Source organism: Antrostomus carolinensis, unplaced genomic scaffold (genome assembly GCF_000700745.2).
Source record: "Antrostomus carolinensis isolate BGI_N321 unplaced genomic scaffold, ASM70074v2 scaffold826, whole genome shotgun sequence".
NCBI lineage: Eukaryota > Metazoa > Chordata > Aves > Caprimulgiformes > Caprimulgidae > Antrostomus > Antrostomus carolinensis.
Genome location: NW_010319609.1, coordinates 61,512 through 76,682, shown reverse-complemented (window position 1 = coordinate 76,682; position 15,171 = coordinate 61,512). Strand labels below are relative to the sequence as shown.

The 15,171-nt window shown below is 46.5% G+C and overlaps 1 protein-coding gene across 1 annotated transcript in view; it reads left to right on the top strand.

Moving 5' to 3' along the window:
• Window positions 1–15,171, top strand: part of SLC4A4 (solute carrier family 4 member 4) — a 151,174-nt gene that overhangs the window by 85,350 nt on the left and 50,653 nt on the right. The window contains exon 7 of the mRNA XM_029085268.1: window positions 13,816–13,973. Within this exon, the coding sequence (XP_028941101.1) occupies window positions 13,816–13,973 (158 nt within the window). The remainder of the gene's footprint in view (window positions 1–13,815; window positions 13,974–15,171) is intronic.

The window sequence follows — 15,171 nt, the reverse complement described above, 5'->3', positions numbered from 1 at the left end:
GTCTCTGGACACGTACAGATAATAGACTTTTTGTGTGGAATTGGGTGTAAAAATAGATGTTTTAGTAGTGCTAGTAGTGAAATCTGTTAATAAATCCCGTTCAGAAGTGCACTCCAAAGTTTTCAACTTTCAATGTTGGTTATGCTCAACTGTTTGTAGTGAAAACCGTTACTTGAAAACTAACTAGTTCCAAAAAGCCGCTTAGTTAATTAGCCCATGTCCTGCTGATGAACTCTGCACAATAGAACCCTTGTACTGTACGCCTTTCGAAGCTGGCCTGGGAAATCACCTTAGATCTCAGTTTTCATTACTGATTGACTGAAACTCATGCCTTGATAACATTTGTGGAATTGTGGTCATGCCTGGCAACTTTTTTGAGCAGAACTTAGCATGCCATACAGGAGGCAGGGGAATAATCCATCGTGTAACGACAGCAGGAGCTGGGAAGAGAACAGATTTTCTTGCCTTGACAACACAGTGACTGGCTTTCATTATTTTGGGGTCCTCTTTGGAAGCTTGACAGTTAATGGGGCCATAGAGTGAACTATGAGTCTGCTGGAGAAAGAGACCATTCCAATTTTTATGTATATGTGTGTGTCCAAGAAGTGCTGAATAAGATAAATAAGATAAATAACTGTACTTTCACGGAAAGAGAAGGGGGCAGTGTGTTTTGTGCTGACCTCAGTGTCCTTCAGAGCTGTAGCAGACATCTGTATCAGTTGGTTGATTTTGCAAAACACCTGTTTCCTTTCATATATGTGACCACACTTGAAGAAAGAGTAGGATTATAAAATAGCTCTGAAGTCAGTTTGTAACAGTTTGTTTGACATTTTTTTGTTTGGGATCATTGTCTGTGGAGCCAAACCACGAGCAGATCTCTTGGCACGCTGCAGTTGCCTCACCACTAGTGAGTACTGATTTTTTCCATTCAGTTCCATGTTCACCACAACTGGTGGTTTCCAATGATAGCCTTTGAGGTTAGAGGCAACAAAACAAGCCTGGAGAAGGTCAGAAGATGACACTCTGGGTGGGGGAAGGCTCTATGCAGAAGAGTGGCGGGTGTTGGCATGTTACCTAATACACTTGGCCACCTCTCTCTCCCCTGTTACTGGCAGCAGTGCTTGAGCGTGGTCACCTGGGCCAGGCTGCTTTCAGGTGCCTTGGGTTGTGGTGGGTTTTTTTAGACAATCCAGTTAAGGGGCAGTAAGCAGCTGGGACCTCAGCTACAAAGGCCACAGCCCAGATTGACCCCTCTGAATACAGGCACTTCTTTGAGGTGCCTGTTTTCAAGCCTTGTCTCCTGAGCATATTTTCCAGTCCTGGAGGAGAGTTGGAGTTGCAGAGTTGGTTTGGGTTTCAGGTGGACCTCTTGGACAGTTGCTTCACAAGTGCCAGAAGAAGCAGTGCTAACATAGACAACTCTGTGAAGAGGCTTAAGCTAGAACAGATGCATTTATGCTTTTGTACATGTGTGTGCCATGGCAGCACCTGGGTGAGGTGGGCGCTTCTGTCACCGCGGGACGGAGAGGGGTTCACATTGCTTGGGATCTAGTCGAGGGCGTGGCAGTGGATCCCAGAGGATCTGTCAGAGGATGTCCCTCCCTGAGGTTTGCAAGGGCCTGTGTTTTCCTGCCCTGCAGAGAAATCAGGAAAGATGCTGGTGTTCAAAGGCGAATTCACGATGGAGATGGTGACAACGGGATTGGCCTCCTCCAGGGACAGAGCAACAGTAGGTGACCACGAGGAGCGAGAGAAGATGAGAACCCTCAGCTTGCCCGTGACTGCAACCTCTGTATAACGAGGAGCTGGGCTTTGCTGAACCTGGTTAGATGTCCTGTTGAGCTCAGTGGCTTTCTCACAGGTTGCAAAGATGAGTTAGAAGACAGGCAGCACTGAGGGTAAGGGGTGACAAAACACACTGACATGAGTACAGCCAGTGGTGATAACAAGATACAGGGTTTTATTAAAATCATAGATAGTACTCCAATTTACCTGTAGTAAGCGTTGTGAAGTTGGTTCCTCTACCCTTACGGAAGAGATGGTTTCATGCTTAACTTTGGATTTACTTTGATCTTGCTTCTGTTTTGTTTTTCTCATACTCTTTGCCTTCTTAACGCACTCTTTAGAGTTAATCTTCTTACTGGGTAACCATTAAGCTCTTTCACAAAGAAAATGAACTTAGGATCCCTCTTGGAAAAGGCTAGAGTCAGGAAAGGACAGAAGACTCTTGGGCTCTTTCCAAAGGACCAGCAGAAAAAGGGCTACCCGTTCCCTCGGTGCCAGGGCCAAGAGCCATCAGCTGGAGGGGAAGGGAAGAGGCTCGCTGGCTGAAAGGCGAGGAAGGAGCAGAGACACGCAGGCTGTGCTTGCCGATGGCAGGTTTCCAAAAGGTTCTCCTGTTCAAGAGATTTCTTCGCCCTTGGTTTCCCACAGCAGCCTCTCAAACACCAGATTCAGGAAAATAAATAATTTAATTGAGTGGTACAGCAAAAAGAGCAGCTCGAGCTGGGCGCCTCCGGAGAGGGACCCAGGGTGGGAAATCCCTTACAGTCTACGCACCCCTTCTTCACGCGCTGTTCACCAGCCTTGCACGTGCCTCTTGGTCTGATGGTAGTTTCTGGTCTGGGGTCTGCTTGTTCCTTGTTGGATTCCTTCTCTGTCTCCAGGTGGGCCACCCTCAGTGTTCTTATCTGGACGGGTTACAGCTTCTGCTGACGGTCGTAGCTTCCTTCGCTCCCAGTTGGCACTGGTTTTAGGGCCTTCCTTCATGTAACTAAGCAAGAGTTCAAGACAAGTTCAACTTTTCTAGGTGAAAGTTCCCAGGTTGCAGCCTAAGGCTTCAGTGAATCTAGCTGCTCATGCTAAATTATGCTAAACACACAGTATATGATACCGCACAGAGCGATTCAGTCTATTTAAAACTTATTTATTTCAGCTAAATAACTAGTGTTCCTTAACACTCCATTGGCCTTGCTCTCTGTATATGCCCAGCTCTGGCAATAGTAATTTTATGACATCACTTAATATATGTATATTATTTTATATATGTGTCTTTTGTCTGGATCTGCTCACTGCCATGCCTGATGGGACGACCACACACGGGCTCCTTGGAGCTGGGGCTGGAGGTGTGAACCCAGTGCTCTGCAGCCAACCTGCTGCACTATTTAAGACCAATGTGGTTGGCTTGTTCTTTGATAATTTTAAAATAATTGCACTAATTTTTACTGTCACCTTGTCCTCTAAAAACAATTTCAGTGTACTGCTATTCACTAAAACAACCCAAACCAGTCTTGCCATAGCTTAAGTGTCTGCCTCTTCATCTCTTTCCCCTGTGTTATCAAGTGTTTATAGACATGTGATAAGCAGTCACATTAGCAGCTTTAGCAAAGGAGAGAAGGCTTCATGGAAAATGGTGGAGTTAGAACATGGTCATTGGCTTTGTGTAGTTCTCCTCCTTATATATTGGAGACTGGATGAAATAATTTTGCCATCAGAATAAGACTGTGTGAAATCATAAAACGATGTGGAAATCTGAAACTAATAAAGTCCTGGGTTACTTGTAAGGGTGGGATGTCAGCTAAATTGTAAAAATGTCATGTTACTCTTTTTTCCCCTTTAATTTATGGAAAGCAAATGACTGTAAAGCTGAAACAAGAGGAAGGGCCAATTACCAAAACGCAGAGTTTGCAGAAAACCTTTAACTGCAGATTACTCTTGACAAAAGTTGCATCGATAATATTGATGTGGATCTCACGTGCCTGTGGCAGACAAAACACAGTGCCCTCCTACCTCGACTGCATATACCGGCTGCTCTGGGTAGGCTGCTTGTCACGACTGGTGGTCTGTGGAAAGGGAAATTAATGGGACAGTGGTTTATTGTTGATTTTGATAGTGCAGAGTCAGTTACAGTCAGCGGCAGCACGGTGTGTGGACACCACAGCTTTGCCGAAGCGGCTGTGCCGTCAGCACGGCGTTCTCCTGCGTAGAGCAGATTGTGGAGAGCATCTGCAGGCAGCAGCGAGCCACAATTCCTGGTTGAGCAAAAGAACGTGTATTTTCTCCTAGATGTTCAGCCTTAATTTAGTCTTATATTGTTATTTCAGGGCATTGGGATCTATCTGAACGACCACCAAAGTGTTTTACCCATCAGGTTCCCAGCTGAGCTTGTGGGATAAAAAGCCCTAAGAGGATAGTTAATGATGTCTGCAAGAGGCAAAGGTTTGTGGGGGAAGAAGTGAAGAGAGGGAGAAAGCTTTTATTCCCACTTGCACACTCAATAATCACGCTGTCTTGCAGGAGATGTAACAACTGGAAAACAAAAAGGGGAGCTCCGAAGGGAGCCTTCCCTTTCCGCCTCCAGCGGTGCGGGAAGCTTGCCCCACAGCTAAACAAAAGGCTTTTGATTCACTCTTCCTGCCGCTGGCGTATCTGTCGGCAGGGCTCAGGCAGCCGCGCGTGCTTCCCCATCTATTATTTATGAATATTGAAGCCAGGTCGTTTGCATGAACCGGCTCCTCTCTGCCCTGAGAATGACAGCTTGGTTCCTTCTACTGTGGTACACTGAGATTGCAAAAGAGACTGCTTCAGCACCCTGAGCATCTTGCAGAAGACACCAGGGCCCTGACTCAACCCCCTCCGATGAGAAATAGCTTCGATAAACCCCCCGAGTTTTGATGTTGCTGTTTTACCCTGTTTGTGCTCTGGGCTTGTTTGACGTTCTGGCAGTTTGTAAGGTAATCAGGGAAGAGGAGGTGTGTTCCCTTTCATTGTGCTGGAGTTGGCAGGACACTGCTTCTGAGGTAGCACTGCGGAGAAGTGATTTGCCTTCGTTTGTCTTACTTCATGAGGTCTTGGCTGCAGTTCACGTACTGGTCATTTGCAACTAGTTAGACAAGCAGAGGCAGTGGCACTTTTGGACAATTAATTTTTCTTTTCTGTTTTCTGATTAATAAACCAGCATCCAGGCTTCCTGCTCTCTCCTGGGCTCTGAGCTCTCTATTGCCAGATCTCTCAGTGGTACCAGAGCGGTGTCTGAAAGACCAAAGCTTCTCATGGCAGGAGAATTCCTCCAGCTCTCAAAGGTCGAGCTGTTTGCTCAGGTTTTTTCCTAACACCATATTGAATAACACCAAAATGAAAGACCTAATGAAGGTCTTTCTTGAGCTGTCAGAAAAGACAACCTTGTGGTTTACTCTCATCTGGTCCACAGCAGAGGTGGGTCTAGTAAAAGCAGGTGCTTCTGGTGGGCTGCCCAGCAAACCTGGGGAAGGTGAGTGGGATGTACATGTGTATGTACATGCAGGTTGTTCAACCACATATAGTTAGAAAAGATGTAATGCTTCTGCTGGTTTGGGTGCATCTTGGACGAGTACATCATCTATATGTTTAATGGATATAAGGTTTTCTGATATATTTATGTCTCTCAGCCACTTCCTACTTGGGGTTGCTCTTGCCTGAGCTCCTGCCAGCTTGCAAGAAGCCTTTAATCAAAGAGGGTGCCCAGAACAGGGCTATGAAAGAAAAGTGCCGGGCAGCAACAGCAGTTCAGTCTGCTGGCAACTGAGTGAAGGTCTGCACAGGGACATCCCACACTTCACTCTTCGTTGCTGGTGGCATCCCATGCTCCTCTCTGATTTTATTACAGGCTTGTCTGCAGGTCAAAGAGATTGCCAGTGCAATTATGGCATGCTGACAATTCTGCGTGGCAGACCCGCAGCCTGTACCAGCTGGACCCACCAAACTGGGTGATCTGTAGTGATGAGAAGTGCTCCTTTTGCTGGTGTGAGCTTTGTACCCCAGGAGAGCAGGAGTTTTTTCACACGGCCAACTGATGTGGCTGCACTGGTGAAACATCTACCTGTGGATTATGCCTACATCTGGAAGGCTGGCTTTGTGCTCCTGACTGCCCAGCTCTTTGCTGGAAAAGCCATTCCTCTGCTGGTGTAGATGACGATGGCTGCTTGCCTGCTGCTGCCTGGGTGTTTTGCTGGTGTTACTTTTCTCCTCTCTCTGATTTTCAGTGCGCATCAAGATAGGCTTTTCTGTGTGGTTTTCAGCTTCCTAGCCAGTTTCAAAGGATGCTGCCGCACACTGGCCTGGAGTTGCACTGTCTTGAGTCACAGATGCTTCAGGAGAACGTTTATAAAAGCATTCCCATTAATCTTTGGGAATGCTCGTGGCCTTGCTTATACTTAGTATTGCTTAAGCTGTGTTTGGGCTGAGCTTTGGCAATGTACCTTGGGTCTTCACTCTGCCTGTCCCATGCAAGACATCTCAAACTGCTCCGTGCCTGCAGCCACATCCCTTCTCCGTTTGAGCAGCCTTTTTGGGGCAGACAGGGTTTTAATGCTCTTTGCAGTGCCCAGGAGATAGTGTGTCATTTGTGGTGTTGGAGCTCAGATTGTAAATTAGCCCTTGATTCCTGTAGTCTTAATAATTTGAAAATGTTTAAAATTATTTTTTCATCTTTAACTGTGAGTGAAAGGGATTGGGAAGACTCGGAGTGCAGCCTTTATCTGCCCCTTTGCTGCTGCGGTGCACATGGACCACAGGAAGCTGGGGGAGTTCCCACTGCTGTCCCTCCTCTTGTGAAGAATCCCTCGGTCGTGGTCTGTTAAAATGTCCTTGTCAGCTCCAAATGGCTGGATCACTAGGACTTCTTTAATGCTCAAGATGTAAAATAAAGGTGACATTTAAAGAAAATCTTTTTATCAGGGACCTGTTACTACTGAGTGGGTGCAATAGCATATAGAGAATGACTAGATGTTGATCTAAGGGGAGTTTACTGACCTGGCGTTATCTCCACTTTCAAAGGACTCGTATATAGGACAACAGCCGGGTCTGAAGCTTAGAATCATATCACAGACTGGTTTGGGTTGGAAGGGACCTCAAAGATCATCCAGTTCCAGCCCTCCTGCCATCAGCAGGGACACCTTCCACTAGATCAGGTTGCTCAAAGCCTCATCCAACCTGGCCTTCAACACTTCCAGGGAGGAGCAGCCACAGCTTCTCTGGGCAACCTGTTCCAGTGTCTGACCACCCTCACAGTGAAGAATTTCTTCCTGATATCTAATCTAAACCTCCCCTCTTTCAGTTTAAACCCATTTCCCCTTTTTCTGGTCATTAACTGCCCTTTTGAAAAGTCCCCCCCCAGCCTTCCTGTAGCCCCTTCAGGTACTGGGAGGCCACTAGAAGGTCTCCCCGGAGCCTTCTCTTCTCCAGGCTGAACAGACCCAACTCTTTCAGCCTGTCCTCATAGAATCTGGTCAGTCAGAGAGAGGCACAAAACCCTTCTTATTTGTTGTGGTGTGTGCACTGTTTATTCAAACTGGTGTTTCCATATCAACAGGGAATCTGTGCCAAAGCCAGCTCTAAAGTTAAAAAAGAAATTGGCCTTGTTGAGAGAAACCCTCCTGCCCTTCCTGGGGGACCGATGGACGGGGAGGGTGCTGATGGCATCCCACTGTTTGCAGTGAAGTCCAGTGATTAACGGTGGGAATGATTTGCTGCTTTTCCTGTTTAAATGTCTCCTTTTTAGGTCTGTCAGCCTGGATGACCTACTTTCACTCCACGGAGCTTGAATGAAAATGACTTGTCTTCCAGTACAGGTCATTACCACCTTTTCTGAAGGAAAGGAGAAGGTTCTAGGAAGTTTAGTTAACTGGAGTTTCATTTACTGTGGATTTTTTTGTTGATGCAGAGAGCAGTTTGGCTTGCATTGTTTCTCCCTGCAGCGTGTCAGCAGCGTACCTGTAAAGCATTCCTGGGTAATACAGTTCTTTGCATAGACAGAACACAGAGGGTTGAAGCTCTCCCTGGAGGGATTCCTTCATGGAATTCATGAATTCATCTTCGGGCATTCATGGGATAATTTATGGGAAGGTCATCTTAAATGTACATGTGAACAGATACTGAAAAAACGAGAGGGGTAGATTCAAATTCTTGGGGGAATTAACCTTTCTTAAGCCAAAAAGCTCGGTGTGCCTGTGCTTGAGTGTGGGAACCCTGTGGTGAAACACAATGCTGTGGTGAGGTGAGCACACATACCCCCATGCAGAGTAATCAGAAGGCAGAGGGGAAATTTTAAATGGTGTTTGTTAAATAATGCAGCCCTCACTTCTTCCCCTGCTCCTGTACCTGTGGAGGAGTTTCTTCACCCAAGGCTTTGCTCGAGGTGCCACCTGCCAGGCAGAGGATTCCCTGTGTTGCACTTGGCTTTGATATAACAGGAATTTGGGGAACTGGATCCCTTTTGCCTGTGGTCAGGGACCATTAAGCCTTCCTTTAGTTACACAACACACCACATATGCATTAGGCTTGTGATGGTGATCTGTATGACCTGTGTTTATTTGGAATGCTCCGGTTTTACCATACTTTGGAGAGGGAAGAGCAGCATTTGGTGGGTGTGAGTTTTGCTGCACCATGAGCTGAGCAGGAGCTGAAGCCTGCAGCCATCTCCTACTCCAGCCTTCACATGGATTCTTCCTCTCCTTGTCGTCCCCACTTCAAGCACTGTCTGTTTTTAATCATAGAATCACAGAATCATTAAGGTTGGAAAAGACCTCTAAGATCATCGAGTCCAACCGTCAGCCCAACATCACCATGCCCACTAAACCATGTCCCTAAGCACCACAGGTGCTCATCTTTTAAATCCCTCCAGGCTCCAGGGATGGGGATTCCACCCCTGCCCTGGGCAGCCTGTTCCAGTACTTGACAGTCCTTTCAGTAAAGAAATATCTTCCTAATATCCAATCTGAACCTCCCTTGGTGCAGCTTGAGGCCATTTCTTGTCCTGTCACTTGTTACTTGGGACAAGAGACCAACATAATTGTGCAATGCTGGAGGTTGTTGAATGTAGGGAACTTGGAAATGGTATGTGGTGGAGTGAAAAAGAGCACGTTGGAATGGACTCTCTGTTGGAGACACTAAATATAATCTCTTATAAATATAATATGATCTAGTCTTTCAGCTTGAAAAAGCGTGGCTTGGAGAAGAGGGGGGAGACCTGTAAAATGATGAAGGGCATAAAAAAGAAGAGGGGGGGTAGAACTGGTAGCTTTGCTTTCCCAGAGAGGGACTGCCAAAAGCTGCCTTCCTGGGCTTTTAAGCAAAAGCCTAGAAATGATATTGCTGATATTTGCCAGCTCGATAGCTTCCTCAGTTTCTCACACCAGTGATGTTTGCTTTGGTCGCTCAGTTCCATTGGTGGTCCAACTAGATGCTGCTGATGGGAAGGGGGATTCAAGCTTGCGCTTCAGGTCCTGCGTGGCTGGAGGAAGGTGGCTTATGAGTTAGTATGTGTTTATAGCTTCCTTAAATGAAGTCAGTGGATGGCCCTTTCGTTCTGATTTTGGTGTAAGCACGTGGGGGCTTCCCTGCTGCAAACTGGGCAGGTGCTCTCAGGTGAGGACGATGGTGATAGCAACTGCTCTACCCATAGCAGAAAAGCTTGTACGAGTCATGGCCTCGCACTTCACCCACAGGTTTTCTTTCATCCCAGCCCTCCTTTCACTTAGGGCTGATTCTTCAAACAGGACATAGCTGCAAAGCTTTACATTGTGTAAAATAGGTGTAAGATGGCATGTGAATGGACTAGCTGTGTCCCCTCTTAGTTAATTGGGGCTCCTCTTCCCATGCAACTGGCATTTAAATCCAAGCAATGCTGATGGGCAAGTAGCCAAAGTCAGGAGGTGTTGCTCATGGTGCACAGTGTACGGTGTCCTATGCAGAGGCACAGGTAGTTGGTGGCATGTGGCACGTTGCAGAACTCTGTCCCCAAAGAGCAATTGATTTCAAGCTTTTGTAGGCTTGGAATCTTAGTTTCAAAGGAGACTGTTCCTGAAGAGCTGGTGTGTTTTACCTGAACTCCAGCTCACACAGCTGGATGTTTTTGTTCAGTAACTCTTCCTTAGGCTAGTGGTGACCAAATATGACTATGACACATGAGGGCAAGCAGATTTTCCAAAGATCAGTGCCTACATGTTCCTTGCAGGCTGTTCTGCAAAAACTGGAGCATCATTACAGTAATGGGACTAGTTAAAGGGCTTCTCTAGTTATAATTGTAGTGCTGTGTCATGTAGTGCTGGTTTTTGCTTAGCTTTTTGTTTCAGATGCTTCAGCTAATGACTCATTCAACGGTGTTTCCACTTGCCTTGGGTTTTCTCTTGCCTTGGGTGAGGCTGCAAACGACTTTGCAGAGTGTGCCGGGGGTCACAGGCCCTGCATGTGCTCAGCCAAGGGCTCCTTTTCATGGATTTATAGAATCATAAAACCATCAAATGGTTTGGGTTGGAAGGGACTTTTCAAGCCCATCAAGTCCAACCCCCCTGCAGTGAACAGGGAGGTCTTCAACCAGATCAGGTTGCTCAGAGCTCCATCCAGCCTCACCTTGAATGTTTCCAGGGATGGGGCTTCTACCACCTCTCTGGGCAACCTGGGCCAGTGTTTCACCACCCTCAGTTGTAAAAGATGTCTTCCTTACGTCTAGTCTACTTGCCTGAGCACAGCCAAGGAGAAGCTCACGAGACAGTGATGTAAATTAGGCCTGAATCAGGAAAAAAATATCCTTGGTTAGCAAACTGCGTGAGGGTGAACACCGTGTGCCAGAGTCTTTGGCTGAAATCTCGGCAGCAGAAGCTTTTTACTGCGCTGGTTTGTTCAGGGCCCTGAGATCATGTAGGCTGAGAGGCTTGTTGTCTCCTTCTGCTCCTCTCAATTTCCTCTCGATGCAGAGAAGCTGCTCACCCGAGGACTCACAAATTTTTAAGGTTAGGTTCTTCCCACTCGTGGTTGTTGGACAGCTGTGCTCTAGGTTGTGCTAGGTGCTCCCAAAAGAAAAGCAGCAGCTCGCCATCATTTACAAAATATTTGCTGCTGAGTGATTTAGGAAAATCAGTCTGGCTTGATCCCTTAAATTGTTTTTTAATATCTTGCCAGGAGGTCCAGGGGCACACCGCTCACCCGGGACCTCTCTTGGCCATGGTGACTGCAGTTGCTCCTTGCCACTTCCCAGGCCAGTGAGCTGGCCTCTTGCCTTTCCTTCACAGCTGCACTTCAGGCTGGGAGCTGCAGCAGTCGGGAGCTGCCTCTCGGGCTGTGGAGCATTCTCTCCTACAGGAGAAGTGGCATCCACGGGGAGGGCAAGGCAGGCAGGGCTACAGCACCATAACGTGCCCCAGAGCAAAGCAAGAGACGCAGTTAAAAGCCATGTGTGCTTAGGAGTTCCTTTCATCTCCAATAAATCTGAAGTGATGCTGATGATAACAGAGTGTTGGAATACACTTAGGGAAATGGTGATTTTCAGGTTGCCGTGCCTTTTTGCTGTACAGCATTGGGCATCTGTGGCCTTTAACGTGACATTAGCAGTCAGGTTGGAACGATGCTCAATTTAGCAGAGTGCAGGGAAAGTGAATATAGTGCTCCTAGCTTCCCTCCCTCCCTCCCTCCCTCCCTCCCCGCTCTCGGGTGCTGCTGAGGACTCAGATCTTTCTGAAGCCTCTTTGGGGAATGGTTCAAAATGGATTAAAGTGCTGACTTGCACCCTTCCCGTCACCTATCTGATAAATGATTTAAGAAAGTGGTGAGTGGTGCTGCAAAACTCCTTTGGAGCTAAAAAAAAACCTGCTATGGTGATAGCTCTTCAAAATTAGTCAGGCTGTTTTGATGGGCTGGGCAGTCAAGGTCTTGAGATCCTACTGGTTGGTTCTGGTTCAGAAAAGCACCTGGGTTTGGGCCAACACCATGCTCGTTCAGCAACACACATCAGCACGCGACCGGCCCGTTCAGCAAAGTTGAATGTTTATTGTAGATTTGCCATCTTCCCGTTATTTTTTGTCTCCAGTTTCCTTCAAAACACTATTCATGGAAGAACTGGTAGCACTTTTTCAGGCTTCCTCCACAGACCCTCCTTGATGTTCATTTACTGTTTTCTCTGGTGGTAATCCTGACTGAAGCGTGCAGGAGTAGGATTGTTCCAGCAGCTTTCTTCCTGCTGGATCAATAATTCATGCCTTTTCATGAGACTTTTTCCATTTTTCTACTTCCTTGAGTCGCCTGGCAAAGCTCGTTACGGATTCACAGCTCAGTTTAGTGTTACCCCCCGTTGGTGTTTCTGGCAGTACATCCTCCCTCGCCATTCACCCTTGGCCAGATGAACACAGAGCATCTCCAAAGATCACCCAGGGTTAGGGGGCAGGGGGGAAGCTGGGAACCAACTCAAGGCAGGATTTTTCAAAAGCTTTCCACTTCAAATTAATTCTGCTGCCGCTGAAGTTAAAAACAAAGCTGCCTCAGATCTGAGGACGCTCAGAAATCCCTCCTCAGCTGCGAGAACACAACCTGAGGGCTTAGCCAGACAGAGGTGTGGGTGTAAGCTGAGGGCAGTGGTGCACTCCACCAGCATGGCCAAGGCAGTGTCCTCTTCCACCACTGACCATCTCACCTTCCTCCTCCCTGTGACAGCAACCTTGCCCCCACCCGGGTGCATGGCCGCAGCAGTGGATGCTGTATTCATTTAGGGAGGACACTTAAGTGCTTTGTGACCCCACAGACAATCCCTGGCTCAGCACAGCCTTGTTACAGAGAAGCTCTCCATTAACAAGCACCTGATTTCCTTGCCAGGTTTTGCTTAGTGTGTCCCTAAAACTTGTGGGCCCGAGGATTTTGTCATTTGCTTGTTCTCCCAAGGGAGACGTGATCAAGCAGTAAACAATCGGCAGCATCAATTTCAAGTTACAAAGATTCTCTTGGGAATTACCTGGGCCTTCTTTTTTTTGTGTTCTTGGGTGTTTAAGGTATTCTAGTTGGTAAGTATTAAAACCATCAGTCAGCGAGTGCTCTGGGGCTTCTGAGAGCTCGTGGAGCCAGCCCGTGCTGTGAGCTGCTGTGGATGTTGGGTAGCTGTGCTGAAGTGGATTTCTTTGCCACTGGACTACAGATCTGACAGAGCAGTATATATCTGTGCTCCAGATGTTAGCAGTTCAGGTACTTAAACTTCTGTGTGATGTTCTTAAAATTTCTCTCTGACAGAAAGGTATTATGGGATAGAGGACAGAGCTGGGATCAAGTTAGGAGTTGCTGTGGCAGGGTGAAACATCAGCTGCAGTAACTTGAATATAAAGCAATGGATGGTGGAAACATGAGACATGCCATCAGCAGGGACACCTTCCACTCGACCAGGTTGCTCAAAGCCTCATCCAGCCTGGCCTTGAACACTTCCAGGGAGGAGCAGCCACAGCTTCTCTGGGCAACTGGTTCCGGTAGTCTTTTCCTTGAAACTTGAATAGACAGGTACACAGTGAAATGCAGGTGCCCAGCTCCTGGCATCCATCCATCAGGATTAATTTTCCTCAAGCCAGTGGCTTCTTAGCAGCGACTGCAGAATGTGGAGTTGCACTTTCACTCGTTAAAAAGCGCCTGCCTGTCCCTGTTGTGCAGCCAGCCAGGCAGTGAGGTGGTGCAGGTGGTGCTTCTTCCCGAAACCCTGCCCAGATCTACTCATCTTCCTCAGTGCTGAGCGCCTTTTCCTCCCTAAAATAATACCATCACGGGGCTGTAAACAGAAACAGCAGGTCCAAGAGGCGTAATCTTCTCGGCATCATCTTGGCTCTGAGCACCAATATCAGCATTGTTCTTCTGAGACTGATCTTCTTAGCATCTGTATCTCAGTAGACTGCGTGGGGATGACGCATATTGGCCGAAGACATATTCTGACGAAGGAGGAAGTATGGGTGGAAACTGGGTAAATTTTATTGCACATTCCTGTTTGTGTCCCTCACAAGACTTAATTTTCTTTTCCTTCCTCTTTCACTGATGCAGCTGAAGAATAAATTCATGAAGAAATTGCCCCGTGATGCTGAGGCCTCCAATGTGCTGGTGGGGGAGGTGGACTTCCTGGAGGGTCCTTTCATTGCCTTCGTCCGGCTGCAGCAGGCGGTCATGTTGGGTGCTCTGACTGAAGTCCCTGTACCTACCCGGTAAGAGAATTGAGCCTCCAGGCAGGGGACAAGAATTGGAAACTGTTTTTCCACCTTTTAAAATAAAAACACCAGGCCAGAAGAAGTCATTCTCCCGTGCTTTCCATCATGTGACGTGCGTAATGGTCAGGATTATTGGTTTGAAGTAACAAAACTCACTGTAGCTGCTTAATCGTTTTCAGGTCCTGAATTTGGTTATAAGATACAAGCTGTAAAATGCACAAACATGACACAAACACACTAACCTAACAACTTGGCAGTGTGAAATTGAACCACTGGGGCTTTTTTCCTGCCCCTTATGATTCCCCCCAGCACACACTATACAGAGCTCAGATTCACTTTGCATGTTTTGCAGTACATATTTTTCCTCTTAAGAACTCACATTAGATGAAGGATGAGATTCTAGTCCTGCTGGGGTGAAAAAAAAAGTCAGGTAAACTGGGGGATACAGTTCTGTCAAGGGTGGTCACGCTGTGTGTTGTTTGTGATGCATAACAGCTCAGAGAAAAATGTCATAGAAATATTTTATTTATTTTGACTCATGTTGCAAATTAATCTGAGTCTCGCAAATACGAAATTATCTCATATTCTGAAATATTTGGGTTCACTGGATGAATATGCATGACTGTCTGTACAGTGAGTGTACATCTCTACCAGAATAGCAAAGCTAAAGTCCTGTTTGAATTCTTAGTAATGCCACCCTTAGTTAGACAATTGTGTGTTGTTTATCATGTGACATAATAGGGCAAAATGATGAGTATAGATGTCCAGAACATCTGCTGTATGGGAGCATTAAGTAGCAGCATATTTTTGCTTCATACATACATCAAGACCCCGCTCTGCACAGCCTTGTTCTCAGCCCTGCTGCGCACCTGGGCTCTGGCGTGCTTTTGGTATCGGTTTGCAAAGGGTTTACTTTGCATTTTGCTTGTCATCACGGAGTTCAAATTGCACCTTTCATGTCACCAATGTGCAAATGCCTATTTTATGTGAACGCTTTCAAAGACTTTCAATATGGAGTGAAAGTTGTGATTTGAATAATGCCTGGAGGGTTTGAGTCTATATCAAGTAATATTTTGTGAGATTTAAAATTTTATTTTTATGTATTTTATTTTTAAATATATATATATCATATATTTATTTATATATATATGTATTTTTAATAGATTTTTATTTTGAAATATTTTTTATTTCCACG